The sequence below is a fragment of the Dendroctonus ponderosae genome, unplaced genomic scaffold (genome assembly GCF_020466585.1).
Source record: "Dendroctonus ponderosae isolate FM_Combo_2020 unplaced genomic scaffold, Dpon_F_20191213v2 Dpon_F_20191213_6, whole genome shotgun sequence".
In the NCBI taxonomy this organism is placed as follows: Eukaryota; Metazoa; Arthropoda; class Insecta; order Coleoptera; family Curculionidae; genus Dendroctonus; species Dendroctonus ponderosae.
Genome location: NW_026018814.1, coordinates 10,417,997 through 10,432,437, shown reverse-complemented (window position 1 = coordinate 10,432,437; position 14,441 = coordinate 10,417,997). Strand labels below are relative to the sequence as shown.

Below are 14,441 nucleotides of genomic sequence, written 5' to 3'. Positions count from 1 at the left end.
CAACATATACAATATTAAAGTTCTAGTATGTTTTATAACATTTCTTCTAATTGATACAGCCATTTTTATAATAAAATAACTCGTATTCTCAAATATGTCTTTTCAACTACATGTTTATTCATATAAAAAAATCAAACAGCATATAAACTGACTACTAATAAACTGAGCTAGAGGGAGTGTTCACACAATGTGTAAATGAACAAAAAACGAGCTTTGCTAGAGTATTCTACATGCATTTTTTAAGACGTTTTTCTTCTTTTTATGCTTGTGGGGTTTCAAAACTATCGTCCCATTGTGGTTTTTGGATGAATGACTAGGGCTAAAAGCACCTGAAAATAAATACATTCATTTTTTAAATAGTTTTTTGTTGTTCCACAATGTGTATTGTATGTTGAAGAAAAGTGATAATGTTTCCTTGCGTGTTGGTACCGCTCAATAATATGCTCAAGTTGGGAAACGTTTCAAGCTCAAATGTTGATAGACCAAGCAGAGTAAAAAATAGTGTTTTAAGTGAAGAATCTGAACTTACTTATACTGAGGGCGTTGTGGTGCATCGCGGGCTGGCGTATAGAAAAGTAGTCTCCAGGAATGGCGCAGTCGTCTTCCCGAGGGTCGCGAAGTTCAGCAAGACAACGTTGAGCAAGATGCCGGAACACAGCAGACACGTTTACATCTTCCTTAACTGAAGTTCGAACAAGTCTGCAACCCAGAGCTCGAGCCAGAAGTTCAGCTTCCTCTCTATCAAGATGGAAGAAAATGCTTTAGTTTAGCTTACAAGGTATTTGGCAGTCGATTATACACACGGAGAGAGTTTGTATACGTTTGTATACGTTACTATTATTGACATGATGAGAGACTCTGGTGATTGCCCAAGAAAAGGCCAAAGATAATTGAAAAATATGATGACTAAAAAGCAATCCAAACTTTGCGGATTATTTAGTCGTTTTGGTAATGCGCCCGGAATTTTATTTTTACTTAATTGTTCTGTTTTTTTTAATGTAAATTATTTAAATATTTGACTTTTGGCCTCTTGTTAAAGGTAGAAACGCGCTCCAATTTAAAGCTGTTATTCGTTTATACTAAATTGTTATTTTTTCAAACCGTGTCATTTTTTTGCAGAATTTAAATGATAATGTAAGTTCAACATTTAGAAAAATAAATATACAAGTACAGAAAGCTGCGCTAATCTCAGATAATGCTAAATTAATGAGAGTTCTTTTTAATTTGTTAGTAAATAATGTTTTAAGCCCATTTTGTAACAAGTTGTTAGAAATATGTTCTTCTGAATTTTCCATTAATTTTCTGAAGTCTCGCAATATTTGATAGTCTGACGTCCAGTTGTCAATTTGCCGCAATATAATTTATCGGTCTCCAAAAAACAGATAAAAGTTCTATGAAAAACTTCTGGTAAAAGCAAAAAATTAGTGAATCTTAAAGTTGCAGTGATTTAGAACTGGAAATGGATGGAATCTCAATTGAACGTAGAGAGGTGCGCAAACTAAAAATAAAGAAAAAGTTAAACAAAGGCTTTATCAAAGTGAGTAAATACCAACGCTTACATCTCGAGCTTTTTCAATAGCAAGGAGCGTTCTTTTATATATTAAATCTTTAAAAACCTTCAATTAGTTCAAGCAATACAAAATGTTAGAAAAACCCTAGTTTAAAAAATTCGGACGTTTGAGAAAATAAACACTTGACGGTTTTTATCAGTTTGTGAATTGTGTGGACTTCTTGTGTATCGCATTTTCGAGTTTTTAAGAACTTTGTGACGATAGGAATGAACTAACTATTTTAGGACAGACTTGAATATATTTTATTTTCTCTTCATGCCATATATTAAAAACTATTTTATTTCTTTCTCTAACAACACTAGATTATCACATTTTAATTCGTGTTTTCCGTTCTTATGTTCGCGATTAACTTGATTGGTTTGACAAGTTTTCATCCTATATTTTATCCCTAAAGACGAAAACAAACTCTCTGCGAGAGCTCGAAACTTAACTCAAGAGCTTATAGTCTAAAAATCACCTAAACCGAACAACAACAGGTCTAATGAATTTTGAAATTAATTAACCAATGAGTTTTTCAAACATTTGCATCAAAAATATTTCTAAATTAGAGTTTAAAAAAATCTATCTAGACTAGTGGTTAGGTTAGTGGTGTAGGTACCTAAACATTTTTCTTCCGTTATGTTTAGAAAAATATTTTGCTTACATTGCAAAATTTATTTGCTAAAAACTTTCTACGATATGCATAAATCAAATAGCCTTATCGCAAAGTAATTAATTGTTTTTCTGCTGAAAAAAAACCGCAAAATCAATCAATTCAGTAAGGTAAAATTTATTTTTTATCAAACCTTATTTCGTCTGGTAGGTAGCAATTGTTCGGTCATAAATTGCAAGCGTTAGTCGAATCAATACGTTTTCATCCAACAAATGTGTAATTTAAGCATACTTAAGATACTATTATAGCAGGCGGTGAACAGCTTTCCAAAAATATGTTAATTTATAAGTTTGAAAATCGGATTTTAGAATGAATATTTCGAATGAGATGAGCATATCATTGGTGATTTGACATAATTTTGTATAATTAATTATTAATAGGTATTTAATAAAAATAAAACCATTGGTTTCAGCCAGCCACATTTTAGATTTTATCTGGGTTAATAACTTATTATTCACTATTAATGAATCCGTTTTTTAGCATAAATGTTGAAACGGTTTCATAAAATTTCAAAAAAAGTTATTCTACATTAACTGATTTTTATTGAAATTTATTGATACCTATGTAATATTTAGTCATAATTTCAAAATTATTTCAAGTACTTACGGATTGACTACACTTTGTTCCAAAAGGTCAATTTTGTTCTGGACAATCACTGTGGGAATTTCTCCGCATTCATTTTCCACCTGAAAAATCCAAATATTGTACCTAACAAGATTTTGTGCTAAAATATTATTCAGCGATAGTTTGTTTGGTGTCATACATTAATAAATCTACTGCAAAAAGCATTTAAGCAGCTGGGATATGTTTTGAACAGCTAATTAAGGTTTATTAGTTACCCAAATCACCTTGTTTAATTTTTGATTAATTCATTGAAACAATATATGAGTTTTTTCACCTCGACAATAGTGTGGTTGACTGCCTACTATTTAGTGGTGCCAAAACATTTAATAAGATAATTGTATTTATTCATTCTGGAAATGGTTATTTTCATTAATATATCAGTAAGTTCCAGTGCTTTGGTGTTCCTGTTTCCATTTGTTGTTAAGTTATTTTCTTAAATAATATAATTCAACAACACAGTAAGATTTAAAAACTATACTGTTTAGACGATTATTTATCATTAAATTAATGTTTATTGTTAGTTGGCGATGGTAATTGATCAAGAGTTTTTAGACTCCAATTAGTGGATTTGTAAATGTTATAAACTTGAGGTTTTTCTTGTCCTCTTGAATAGTTGCGCTCTAAAGGCGTGAAACTAAAAAACACCAAGTAGGCATTAATAAATTAATTAATTATAAAACGATTCTCGAGCAAAAAAGCGAACATGTATAATACAATTATTCTCAAATACGAGATATTTGAACTAGCCTATACATAAATTTTCTTGGATGGCTACGCTACACATGCGACCACGTTCCGGAACATTGCTTACAACGCGCAATGCTCTCAGAATGAAGTAGCTAATTGTGGGATAACAAAGGAAAATTATCATAAGTTGGCTGATTAGAAAGAGCTGAGTTAGCACCAAAAGTTATGACCTCCTAGCGCATAATACAGATTGCCCGCAATGGGTTTATAAATTTTTTTCATACCCAACGAWCAACCTAGTGTTGGATGGRTTTTAAAAAGTTGCCTGTACGTTAGAAGGCAAGCCTTATATGGCAAAATTCATAAAGACAAATTATAGTGGAGTTCAACATTGAATCTCGAAATGTCCCCATTATCGTTTGATGCTAAATGTGCGAACAATGCGAACAAAMATTCAGTTTTAATGATATAATTGAACTTCTAAAAACCCAGTTCAAGCCWGRKTACATTATTCGTGATTACACATTCAGAATATTTTTTATTGAAATACCTTAAGTTTCCAGGAATGTGCTGCTTCAAATGAATCTCTATCCGTTGTGGAAAATGCAAGCACGCAAGCTTGTGCACCTCGATAGTAAGCCTTAGTAATGGCATCGAATTCCTCCTGTCCTGCTGTGTCCCACAACATAAGTCGAACATCTTCACCATCAACTCTAAAATATCGAATAACAGTTACAGAAGAATGTACACTTTTGTGCAATTTTGAGTCGGTAGAGATTACTTTTTACAAATTTTCATCCAATTCGGACCCACCGGAAAGGAAGCAGAGGGTGCGAAAAACTGGGGTCGTACAGAGTCTCGTTTGAAAGATCTTTTGAATCTTGTTTCAGCAGTTGAGAAAAAATATTCTTTAAAATGTTACTAAATTGCCAATTGTAAGTGGAATGTTTTGTCAAATTTGCAAATTGAGAAAATTAATAGTAAAATAATAACAGAAGTTGCATTAATTGAAAAGATGCGCAAGTTATTCCCCACCAGAAATGCAAGTGTTGTTTTAAAAGAGTTCTAACATTTTTGAGGATCGAAAGGAAAACTTGGTCTACGTCTCTCTATTTCTCTACCCAATCGATTATTTTGAATACTTTCTGTTCAATAACTCCTTAACGCGTCTTGTATGAGGTTGAGGAGCTCCAGCTTATTGGCGCGCTGCTCTGTCCATTATTATCCCTAATTTTCAATAATGTAAATAAGTAAGGGATAATCTACAGTAGAGTAGAAATATTATTTCCAGTTTAATTTTCGAAGGGTTTGAGCGTGGACAGCGAAAACAATTCCGTGATTGTTATCAGCCCAATAGCGATAATTATGACGATTGAGGCGAATTAAAAAAAAAGGCCAAAAAAATATCAGTTAGCAGCCACCTGCGAAGACTTAACATGGCAAACTTTCTCCTGCTGATCAAACTCATGTTCATTTAATTGTTGCATGCATATAGACCAATCGTGTACGGATGAAATTTGCCATGTTCGAATGTCCGTTGATTAGTTTTTCTGGCGATTTCAAAAATTTGCTCGTGCTTCAAGTTGGGTCTGCAGCTATATGCCCTAAGATTTCAGTATCGCCAGCCTCATTTCTAACTCGAGATGCACATGCATTACCCAACGATTCCATTTGTTGGCAATTTAATCACATTTGTTGCAGTATTTTTTTCTCAAATAATTCTAAAACTGCCGAACCTAGTTAGTCATCCCTTGAATATACAGTTTACATATCTGAGCATTTTTCGAACATGCATTTCTAGGTATTTCAAAATGGCGTGTTTTCTTTTCCGATAAACCACCCTGTATTGAAAAGTAAAGAATAATCTTGTGAGATTTTCTCACTACGAGCATCATAAAACATCCAACTTTTCGAATAGTTTCATATAACATCACTTCTTTAAGTTCACTAGTTTCCTTATGACAATAAAAGTTGCCAAATTTACGTATTTGCTGGAAAATGTGTATTTTGTATTTATGTATTTTAAACTTAATCAAAAACATGTTTACGAATTGAAGCTTATTCGCTCAATGAAACTCAGACGAATGAACAACCTAACTTTCCACAAACCAAAAAATGTTATTTCTAATTCTTTAATTTTTTCGTTTAGTGTTTTTGTCAGTCGTACGTTTCGAATTCCAACAAACTGTGACTAATTAAGACTAATTTAAACTTGCACAAACGAAGAAGTTTAGTTTAACATTTTTTTAAACGTTTTTCTACTAGACTTCATGAACAGTTTTTTTCGAATTACTTTCCAAGTTATCTTTTTTTTTCTTATGTTAATGTTTCCTGGTTGTAAATTAATTTAAACGCCAAATACATTCAATGTTTTATAACTTTCATACCATCACGAACTTAACAATTCTAGCCGCAGCCTAATCGAATCGTGGTTTGTCGATATTATACCACCATTAAATCGTGTTGAAAAAGGAAAAAACATGCGCTTTTTTATATTAATAAATAATTATAGGTGTTTTTTTTTAAATGGTCTGTTACAGTTGAAATTAAAAATTATTTTTTTCTCTTTTATCATCTTTATTTTGAGAGAGCACCTACTTTAGTATTTTTGCATAAGCATTCTCTAAGAATTGTTTTAGGATTACGATTCCGCATTGTAATCATTAATGTATATTTATTTATTTTGTTATGTATTTTATTCCCTGTGAAATACATTTAAAATAACGCAAAAGTTGTCTGGGTGAATTCACCAACTCAAATCCATTGAAGTTAAAATGCAAATGCTAGGAAAATGTGGAAATCCGGTGTTCCAAATGTTTTTGGAATTTATCAACGTTTTAACAAAAGAGTCATCTTTAACAGCGGCCTATAAGCCCAAAAAACTCACCAGTTTTAAGGCATATATAAATAAGGAATTGAACAGAGGGCAGGAAGTTTGGATGTATGAAACGATAAAGCTTTGAATTTGCACTTTATGCTCTAGTTATTTCGTCATTCATTGAAAGTCAGATCACGAACTCACGATTTCCACACAAAGAATTTAATAGGGACAAAATATGTTATCTTTAATTGATTTTTCAATAGTAGATTTCGTGTTCACCCCAACTCAGGAAATAGGTATATGTATCTATTTATGTACATTTAATTAAATTTTAATTGAAAAATATTCTGTTGTGTCGTTACACACATTTATGCGTATGATATTCTAAATATAAATTGAGTTAGTTATTTTCTAAAACTAGCATTTGTAAGTAATATTTTTCAACGACATTTCAATTATTTGGAGTGGCGTAAAAATTCAGATATTTACGAAAATATTGTCGAGGTTGTCTGCTTACATGCCGCCGTCATAAAGAAAACTTGTGATTAATTAGCTTAAAAAACATATAGTTTTTTTAGAACTACTCATTACCTTTAAACACGCATAAAAACAGATTGAAATAGATAAAAATCCTTATTTTTAACGGAAAATCTTAGCAACCCAATCGGTCTATCTGCTTTTCATAAATAGGTTTTAACCCAGAGTAAGTCTACTTTTGAAGTCCTATTTTTTTAGCTTTTATAAAAGCATCCTAAAATGAAAAGCAATTTTATGTAAAGAACTTAGAAAAGGAGTTCAACCTACATGGATACATATAAACTGATTACTATTTAAAGAACAATAAAGTGGATCACTTCTCGGCGGCAGTCAAGGAAGTTAAATCAAAATGAATAATGAAAGAACAGGCACTTAGCCAAGAAATACATAGATATTCATTTGCTCATTTTTCTCTCTGAATGCGTTCTTACGTTACTCAAAAGAGACATGGCGTCGGTTAAATTTAGCTGTCTTCAGACATTGTGACTAAAATAAGCCTGTATTCAATTTTTTTTGTAATTACAAAGAATTAATGAGAAGAGGCCAATTGCTGTTGAAGTATTTGTGTAATAATCTTTCGAAATCCGGCAAATGTGTAAGCTGCTTTGTTTTTATGGTAATAACAAAATGAATAACAAAGAAAAAGCTCCAAATTTACTTACTCGATTTGCCGTTCTAAAAAATCGACTCCTATAGTCTTTTTGTAGTCTTTGGTGAAAGTACCCTTACAGTATCGTTGAATCATGCTGGACTTTCCTACTCCGCCATTGCCCACGATTACCACCTGCAATTAGGAAGAAATTTGAAAATATTCTAATTCAATTAATAGTAATAAATCGGTAAGAAAATTAATAGCTTGAATTACTTCTCGTGAAATGACGATTATGTACTCAACGCAAATAAAGGGGAAAGCAAAATTAAGCAAGTACATAAGAGGAGAAAGATGAGCAAAAGTGTGAGGGGAAAATATGCAGAAATATAAATGTTATACATTATGTTTACTAGTTATGAAATAATTGAGTATTTATGCTCGTTTTCGAGTTATCAAGTTGTCAACTGTAGGAATTTGGCCCTAACGTTTTGCTCGCACAAACCGCTAACATCTTCAGATGCAGCAATCGCAAACGAAAAAATAAGAAAAACATAGCATAACTAAAATATCCGAAATATTACTGTAGAATATATCTGTAGAAGAACAAAAGTCGAGGTGCAATTACATAAAATCAATTTGCTTATTCATTTTTGTTATAAATTTTTCGAAAAGGTTAAAAAAAATAAAAGGCAAAGTGAACATTTTTAAACTTATATCTTTCAAGTTACAAGTCAGTTTGAAAATGAATGTTTCATGTAATCAGTTTTTCGCGATTTTCTTCAAATTTGGCCGGACAAACAAGTCGGACGTCTATTTAGTGATCCCGTCAGATTATTAAATCATATCCAGGGTACTTAAGAAGTGTAATTATTGAACATAGTTCACGTTTTATTGTGGAATAATTTCATCTGAAGATGCAATTTAGCTTTTTGCATCATTAATTTGAAATGTCTTTTTTGGTGAATGAATGAGTCGAATGTTGCAGTTCACTATAAATTTATTTAATATACACGACGTGTTTCAGTTATTTATAATATATAACCATCATCAGGTAACAAGACCTAAAACTGCGTCAACAGAATTACAGGTGGAAAAAGCCGGATATCAGTTACATTACAAGGGTTAAAACACACCTAGATTACGTTCAGCTGAAGAGTATCAGTTAGTGGACTTGAAGCGACTCATTCATCTCCCAATATGTTACCAAGCTACTACCTCGGATTCAAACACAATTTAAATTAAGTGTTTTTGTTTCAGCTCGTCAAATTCAACACCAAGAGGTGCCATGCTGGAAATTATTGCTATACATTGTTAAAAGGAGAACGTCATGTTTAGCCCAATAAGGTAAGTAAAAAGCATGACTGAAAAATTATAAAAACTTAAGCAAATATAATAAGAATTGCTATTAATAATTATTCATTTTGAATCATGCTTCGGAAGTTTGCGAATTTCTAGAAAACTAATTTGCTTCGAAAAACATTTAAACATCATCTTTATATGAAAATGGAAGGAATCTGAACGCTTTATCAGCTAATATGGTTACTCATGATATAGATTTAAGTTTTCACATCTTTAAGTGAAATGCGAAAGAGTGAATTTGAATCAAAATCAGCGCCCTGTTTAAAATTGAGTATCGAAAAGCTACATTTGATTGGTGACACCGATCATACTTTAAACACCCTGTATGCTAATTCTGAAATGTGTTTTTGCATCTCAAACAGTAAAGTCCTTGTTGAAAAACTGAATACTTCAATAAGCACTTTGCATATAATTAATATTAACAGGAAATAATTATTTAAAAAATCAGTAAGGGGATAAAATTTTAACTTTTTTTAGAAATTTCACCAAAACATCAACTTTTTCTTCTTCTAACTGCACCAATTCATATTTTTCAAGATCATTTTCTAACTCGGACGTTTTTTTCTCACGGAACTCATTTTCTAACGCAATTGCAAAATTTGTAAAGTGAGTAAGATCTTTAGTGGGCGGTTTCTAATTAGTTGTTTTATATCGATCGAGATATTTAAATAAAATTGTTTAATACATTTTGAAATGGGATATACGTTATTAACGTACCTTAAGGGCGACCTCTAGCTCCTCCTCACGCATCTCAGACTCGGTGCCCAAAGAGGGCACCCGAGCTCATGGCCCTTCCCCTAGCAGTACCCGCGTACTGCCCATCTGGACCCTAAAACAATAAAAAGCAATTAAGCGAATGACGCAATACGATTATTTTTAGATTATTTAAATATCATGCAAAACAGCTACACATAATGGGCAATAAAATTAACATAAACATTTTGGAAAAGAAGACATTCTAATAAACATCTTCAATTAATAAGAGTCCTCAGAGGCGGATGACTTGTGTGATTTTGCTCATGCAAAACACGCAATATTTGATGAACATACACAATTATCGATTATTTCAATGTAAACAATTCTATGCAAATTTCTATTGGCAAGATTCGTAATCACAATATGGTAATAGCAGAAGACCGAAAGAGCACTTTGGAGATGTGCGAAGGTGGGTTTCAATTGTCTCAATTTTCGATTTATACCAGTCATTCTTTGTCGAATTTTTATATTTGATGTTTTATATGTCTTCAGGGTACACATTAGGTTAATGTCCGCAGGAAGGACAAGGTTAAGATGGATTGTTTTTGAAATTCTGGTATAATCAATGTGCATGGATATGATTTGTATAAATGTATTTTAGCATATGAGTTTCCATTCGCTAGGGCATTGGAAGTCATTTAAAATAGTACCCACTTGAATAACCTTCAATAAACCACTCCTTAGAAAATCTACACAGAGTGAATTTAACAAGCAAGTTTGGTTGATCAAAAAGGAAATAAAAAAAAGAACGTTGTTATGTGGAGAAATAAAATTGAAGCTGTTCGTCTGTTCTTCATCTGAGTTTCTCAGGCTAAAAGTCTAGGATTTCTTTATAATTCCTTTGGCAAAATGTTAAAACCTCCATAGAATTACAACCAGTACCGGTGCTTACGCTTGCAAGTTTTCATTGTATTGGCATAATCTTGCATGGCATAAATTTGCCGGTTCATTTAAATTGCCGTTTTTAAATCGGCAAATTTATAATCGCTTGGAATTGAAAGAAACAGGAATTGATGATAGCAACAGCATACGATAAATTATAATCAGCATTTGGATCTTTTTTCAATATTTGGAAAAGCGATAGAATAAAGTTTTATTGTTCGCTTTTGGACGATAAAAATAATGTGAGCCTTTTAGATGGATTGAATTCCCAAGATTGAATATGAACAGACCAGTATAAATCGTCATCTAAACTGCCCAACAGAATGAACGTTACACAGCCAAATTTACCTTAAGTTTGGAACTGGATAAATTCTGATTGCTTAATACAATTTGGTTTCTATTCGATACGTTATTGAGTCCCGTTTTATTTAGGTTAGTCAATGTTTTTGAAAAAATTAAGTAACTCAGATAAATTTTCTACTGAGTGCGAGAGAGATGAATTTTCAAAAAAATAATTCCTTTTTGGTTCCGACCCCAAAAATTAAAATAAATTATGTAAGTTTTCCTGGCTGTATTTCCAATTTCAATATAAAGTATTTTCCTGAGTTTCAGTCGTTTATTTCAATATCATAATTTATTCATTCATTAAAATATGTTTCGGTGTTTTTTCACCATCCTCAGTTCGTGTAGGCAGTTCTCAGTGCCCAGAAAAATAATTTTAAAATTAAAATTTAAAAATAAACTTAGTAGCTTCAAAGGGTGTTTTCACTTTTCGACAATATCTTTTGTTTTTACAGGGTGGTCTGAAAAAATCAACTTTTTGATCTTGGCAGCGAGAAGTTTTTGATCTTGGCCCGATTTCAACCTCATGTTGAAGCTAAAACTTCATAGACAATCTGAGATGAAAATTCGATATACAGCGTTGCATGAAAAATGACTCAATTCAGAATTGCTCCCCAAATCTGTGATTCTGGCAGACTTTCAACTAAAGTGAATTTTATCAGTCAATATTTTGCTAATTCAAGCAACCCTGTATATTACATTTTCCTCTCAAGTTCACTGCGAAGTTTTAACGTCAACACGAGTATTATATTTTGCTAATCAGTTCAACAGAAAAAATTGTCACTGCAAACCGGAAAAGTCGATTTTTTGCGACCACTCTGTAAATAAACAAGATGTGCGAAAAATTCAAAAACGTTTTGAGATATAAAGCCTATCTTGATGCCTGTGGTGTTGAAATACAAAATACATGTGTTTTGGTGCAACTAAGAACCATTTGCCACCCTGTAGCAACTTTAACTGAAGCAGTATTTTTTGCAAAATCGCTCACTAACGGAAAAAGAATAGCACTAAATAATGATTCAAACAGAAATGAAATCGCTCACAGCAATCAGAATTTATCCAGTTTCAAAGCTGGTTCAAACATTTTTAGAGTAACGCTGACTTTGTTGAGCAGTGATGTGTAGTAGCTGCTACCATTTTTTTTATATACAAATATTGTTTGCTCCTTAAACATAACCAACGTTGTTGAACTGTAAATTAAGTTAATAAAAATCAGCTTGGAAATATTGAATATTGAACAAAGTTCCAAACTCATAAGAAACACACAAACAAATTAGGTGTATGTGGTGCTTTCAGTTAAAGTTCAAATGGCTTCTATTAAAATATTGCAACTACTGTTATTAAATTGTTGTACAGTTTAACCATTACGATCTACGTGTTTCATAAAGTATTATTTTTAGACAGCTGAACTGGAAACATTTATGATTGCTTACTTCATATTTATAACTTTGACACTATTTACAAAATAATAATTTCATTGTTGATCTTATTGCAACATTTTCTTGATTTCTATCGTCGGAAGTCAGTTTCGGTTGGCTCGAAGCCTAAAAAAATGTCAGTTGCACTCGGGTGAGTTTTATGAAATTAGAACAATCAATCACTTACCCAAAACGATTTGGTGCGTTACAATTCAAGCACTTAGTGGATTCGTTTAAAATAATGGAAATATATTCTCACATACAAATGTTCATAAAGCTAAATCTTGACTGTACCATGCCTATGAACGCATACTGTGCTATTCTAGGCAATTTGCCTGAGCCCAACCACTCTCCATCATCTTCGGATTGTTCTAAGATTGATTTATCTATTTTGGTTAAACTTTAAAAAATTGCCAACGCAGTTGAGAATGGTAATAAATTATTTTACTGTAATGGAATGTACTGTAAGCATATTTGTTTGACACTTCATTTTCATTATACATATTCTCATTTTATGAGGGTAATTATCTTGAAGACGCGCCTGTATATGGTCATTAATTACACAAATAGTTATTTGTAAAACAATGCCTTTACCGAAATATTGGTTTTCCGCTGAGAAAATAATACGTTGTAGAATTTAATTTGTTTTTAATAAACAATGAACGGAAAAAAATAAGACTGCTTGGCTCATCCACTCTTCTCTAAAGTCATTGTAAATCACTGATGTAAATCAGAACCATACATAAATAATTTTTTCAATTGCATTTGCAAAAAATACATGGAAATTAACTATCAAAGCATCCTGCAGATTAGCGCCCATTTTCCCACGTTAATCGGCCTCTAACCGAAGTTCTAGGTCGCATAAGAAATATTTCCGATATTCTTAATTAATACAAATGCCCACCCACGTTTTTAGATTCGGGAATAAAAATAACCATGCAGGATTATTAACGTTTTTCATGTTTATTATTAGGTCTAGGTCAAGACTATTTTAAATATACGTAATATTTGTAGCTATATAAATTGCGATGTGATGATAATCTTAATTTTTTTTCATACAAGGAGGAGTTTTATTTTCCGCGCTATTTTAAACATAAATGAATAATTTTGCTATTGGAAATACGAGTAGATTCATAAAGTGAGCAAATGAAAGCGGCAAATATGTGCGATGTTTAAAGTATGATATATTAAGCGTCATGTTTCGATGTAATCACCTTTTGCTTTTTCGTGGCAAATAGAGCTTTGTTGTGCTCAAGATTTGTCAATTTATTGCCGTTATTGAAAGTTCAGAATATTTAATAAATTGCAATTCTGAGAGCTAATTTTTTTCGGTTGAGCATACAGAAAACTCCCATTTAATATCAAAAAGACGATGCCATTCATTCCTTATTTACAACCCGTTATTTAGGCTCAGATTTAAGTTGCCACACGGGCGATCCAGGAGGGGTTATGGGGGTCAGGACACCCCTTGTGCTGGATTTATGCCGACTAACGATAATTTTTCTAACTTCATAGACAACATAAGAATAAAGAATGTCTACTACATGACCCCCCTGGCTTGAAAGCGGGATCCGCCACTGCCCAATGTATGATAAGTATTCAAATTACACTTTCTGGGTCAAAACCACTCGAATTTCCGCGCTCATGTTGTTATGACTGAATCGAATTTTCTATTCTCTATCCTATTCTGTGACTCAAATGGTTCTTGAGGAACATCGAAAAAAGCAGGGTCATGTCTGAGTCGATTTTTCAACTAAAAAAAAACACGTAAATATAAAACTTCTTGTAATGAAGACTTTTTTGAGAAAGCTGCCAACATTTCTGTATCGATGGTTCACTTTCTAAAAGGGCCATTTAGTTCTCTCTGGAAGGATGTTGATGTTGTTGCCGATAAATTGGCAAAAACGGGACGGAAAACACGAAATTTTTGCATAAACTTGCACCTATGAGTCTGATATTCAAATTTGGCTTTCTGGGTAAAAAATATTTGTATTTCATCTCATGTTGTTATGACTGAATCGAATTTGATGATGACCCGCCCTTGAGTAACCGGAACTTGGAATTTGTTTAAAAAATTATTTAAATTTGTATTTAAATTTTGTTAATTCAAATGAATAAAAAATTTAAAGTTTGTTTATTTCTTTCTCAACTAACTGAACCGTTGAACTCTTCCGCGGATCCTCAAAATTTTAATAATTTT

The 14,441-nt window shown here is 32.2% G+C and overlaps 3 protein-coding genes across 4 annotated transcripts in view; 1 reads left to right on the top strand and 2 right to left on the bottom strand.

Moving 5' to 3' along the window:
• Positions 1–216: 216 nt before the first annotated feature.
• LOC109536835 (ras-related protein Rab-23) lies at positions 217–7,995 on the bottom strand. The gene is made up of 6 exons (XM_048667275.1): positions 7,987–7,995; positions 7,555–7,676; positions 4,085–4,247; positions 2,830–2,909; positions 530–738; positions 217–329 (listed from the first exon to the last, which is right to left on the bottom strand). Exons 1-6 carry the CDS (start codon positions 7,993–7,995, stop codon positions 217–219), a joined length of 696 nt encoding a protein of 231 aa, XP_048523232.1.
• Positions 381–14,441, top strand: part of LOC109536872 (tudor domain-containing protein 1) — a 64,686-nt gene continuing 50,625 nt past the window's right edge. For both annotated transcript variants that reach the window (XM_048667566.1, XM_048667567.1), the window contains exons 1-2: positions 381–1,537; positions 8,742–8,828. In XM_048667566.1, coding sequence (XP_048523523.1) covers positions 8,812–8,828 — 17 coding nt within the window. In that variant the 5' untranslated portion in view covers positions 381–1,537; positions 8,742–8,811. The remainder of the gene's footprint in view (positions 1,538–8,741; positions 8,829–14,441) is intronic.
• LOC109536857 overlaps positions 7,569–14,441 on the bottom strand; it is a 37,039-nt gene continuing 30,166 nt past the window's right edge. Inside the window, exons 2-3 of the mRNA XM_019903265.2 lie at positions 9,561–9,672; positions 7,569–7,676 (exon numbers count right to left, since the gene is read on the bottom strand). Coding sequence (XP_019758824.2) covers positions 9,595–9,672 — 78 coding nt within the window. The 3' untranslated portion in view covers positions 7,569–7,676; positions 9,561–9,594. The remainder of the gene's footprint in view (positions 7,677–9,560; positions 9,673–14,441) is intronic.